Source organism: Micromesistius poutassou (assembly GCF_964030765.1).
Source record: "Micromesistius poutassou genome assembly, contig: SCAFFOLD_6494, whole genome shotgun sequence".
Taxonomy (NCBI): Eukaryota; Metazoa; Chordata; class Actinopteri; order Gadiformes; family Gadidae; genus Micromesistius; species Micromesistius poutassou.
In genome coordinates this window covers 1-2,500 of record NW_028180170.1, presented here as the reverse complement: position 1 = coordinate 2,500, position 2,500 = coordinate 1, and the positions used below count along the sequence as shown (strand labels likewise).

The 2,500-nt window shown below is 42.3% G+C and overlaps 1 protein-coding gene across 1 annotated transcript in view; it reads left to right on the top strand.

The window, feature by feature from the left end:
- The window catches only part of LOC311371059 (dedicator of cytokinesis protein 9-like), a gene marked incomplete at its 3' end in the record, with an annotated part of 7,647 nt that extends 6,378 nt beyond the window's left edge, over positions 1 to 1,269 (top strand). Inside the window, exon 4 of the mRNA XM_084489293.1 lies at positions 1,200 to 1,269. Coding sequence (XP_084345419.1) covers positions 1,200 to 1,269 — 70 coding nt within the window. The remainder of the gene's footprint in view (positions 1 to 1,199) is intronic.
- Between the last annotated feature and the right edge of the window lie 1,231 nt (positions 1,270 to 2,500).

Below are 2,500 nucleotides of genomic sequence, written 5' to 3'. Positions count from 1 at the left end.
AGAGAATGTTCACCACGTCAACGAAACCACCGCTCCTGAGGGGTCAATGCAGGGTCAACGGGCGTCACATGTGCTACATGTCGCAAAACTGTGACGGTTGTGGCATCGTAACGAATTAGCATGACCCCGGCCTTGAACTTGATGTTTTATGTCCTTGTTAGCCCTAACCGCCACCCGGACACACACACACACACACACACACACACGCACACACACACACACGCACATACACACAGACATACACATACACATACACACACACACACTCACATTCACGGGCACACACACCCACACACACACACACATACATACACACATTCAAACACAAACACACACACACACACACCACATCGCCGACATCAGCTTCCTGGGGGGGTTCAAAGTTTAAACAGACCCATCTGGAACTGAGCGTTTTTTCTTCGGTAGACCAGCAGCTGAGATACTTAAAGCCGCACCCTCTGGCAGAGGTGGAACTTCCTGCACTCCACAAAGTAAAGGTCCTCGCTACTATTTTCAGTCAACCATCTGGAATTTTGACATGCGTAAAAGTGTTGAGGGAAATCTGTTGCCGTGTGTGTGTGTGTGTGTGTGTGTGTGTGTGTGTGTGTCTGTGTGTGTGTGTATGTGTGTGTGTGTAAGTGGGAGGGGGGGATGAGTGGAGAAATGCACACGGCGGGAGGACTTTTAATTTGTAAACCTTGAGTTTTCCACCTGGGGCTGCCAAGCTACTGAAAGCTCAAGACGGCTGACGTCTTTGGTTTGGCCTTCAGGAACAAAAGAGAACCACAAGGAGACAGAGAGTTATGATGGGATGGACCCAGTCTGTAAGAGGATACACAAGTTCACGTGGGAAATTCAACTTGGAATCGTGGACATTTATATATTTTTATAGGATTCATAAAAAACAAACTACCAAAAATGTTAAAACCTTAAGGAAAACGATGACAGACGTAAAACTGATCTTTAGTATGAATCAACGGACAGAGAGTTGGACTACATGGTAGGATGAGGTCACCGAATTAACGACATATCCACATGTCAGGTGACTTTATACTGACTTAACTGTACTTTTCTGTCCTCTGTCCTCAGTAATAGTCAGGCCACAAGGCATTAACTGACCGACTGGGGACTGAACAGAACTAAAGAGAGATATAAGAGATATGGTGATGTGGGTCTGAACTGGTCTTTCTCTCTCCCAGTAAGGTGCTGCGGCCAGAGAAGCTGGCGGCCCACCTGTTTGAGGTCGACGAAGATGTGGAGAAAGATGAGGTTGGTAAAACTGTAACACTTTACAATGAGGGTCATCATTGTGTTAATGAGTACCCTAGTAGTAAGTAAATGGTTCTTAATTAATCGTTCATTTACATTAGTTGATGCCGTAATACACGTTTACTAACAGGTAATTGACAGTTACCGAATGGTCTGGTAATAATTCACTAGACCTAATGGTTAATGTTTACTAATAGTATTCATGTTAGCAAAGGTAATGGTGTTCATGTTAACTAAGGTATTAATTTATACATTATTTAGTAGCCTAACCCACCTACCCCAACCCTACCCCTAACCCTTATTCAGCTTGTTGCTGCATTGAATAATGTTAAGAATTGTTTTATTAATGTACCCTTACTGTGAAGTGTGACAGGTAGCACAATCCCAGAATTGAATTTTTTCAATCATGTGATCTGAAGTTCCAAAAGCACATTCCATCTTGGCACTTCAAGTCAAACATTTCCAAGCATCCAGTTGTTATCATAGTTATTATAATGATGAAAAACTATCAAGATGGTGGCTTGGAATGTGTGTGCTTGAAGTGATTTTATCTGTTTACCGCTAACCATCGCTTACCATCTAGAATAGCCGACTAGTTGAACCCAGACGTTCATCTAATGGTTTTGTCCCAGACTGGTGCCAAAACTTTCAGGAATTTTCTTCAAATAAAGGAAGAGCAGACCCATCCGCCCAGGAAGCAACCTGATTGGTCAGACAGACTTTCCCATGGATTGTGTACAATGGATTCACATCCTTTTGAATAATGGATGTGCTCTCCTGGTTTCCCAGTAGAAGCGTCTATATAGGTTATGATGCTGTAAGGGCCCAAGAGTTCAATGTCTATGTAGTGCCCCGTTTACAGTAGGACATGTGCAGTGTTCGTTTTGTACAGATAGTGTTAGTTATGTAAAGATAGTGTTAGATAGTGTACAGATATCGTTAAACAATTGTATTGTTGTTGTGTACAGATAGCGGTAGATATGTCTGTATTGTGTTAGTTGTGTAGCAGATATTGTCGGGTCAGTGTGTATTGTTTATTGTTTATTGTGTATTGTTAGTTGTGTTCAGATAGTGTTGGATGTGTATGTCCTGTGTTGGATGTGTACAGAAAGTGTAAGATGTGCACCAGATAGTGTTGGATGTGCGTGTATTGTATTGGTTGTGTTGTTGAGTGTGTTAGATATGTATGCATTGTGTTAGTTGTGTACAGATAGTGCGGGTTGTGTATGTA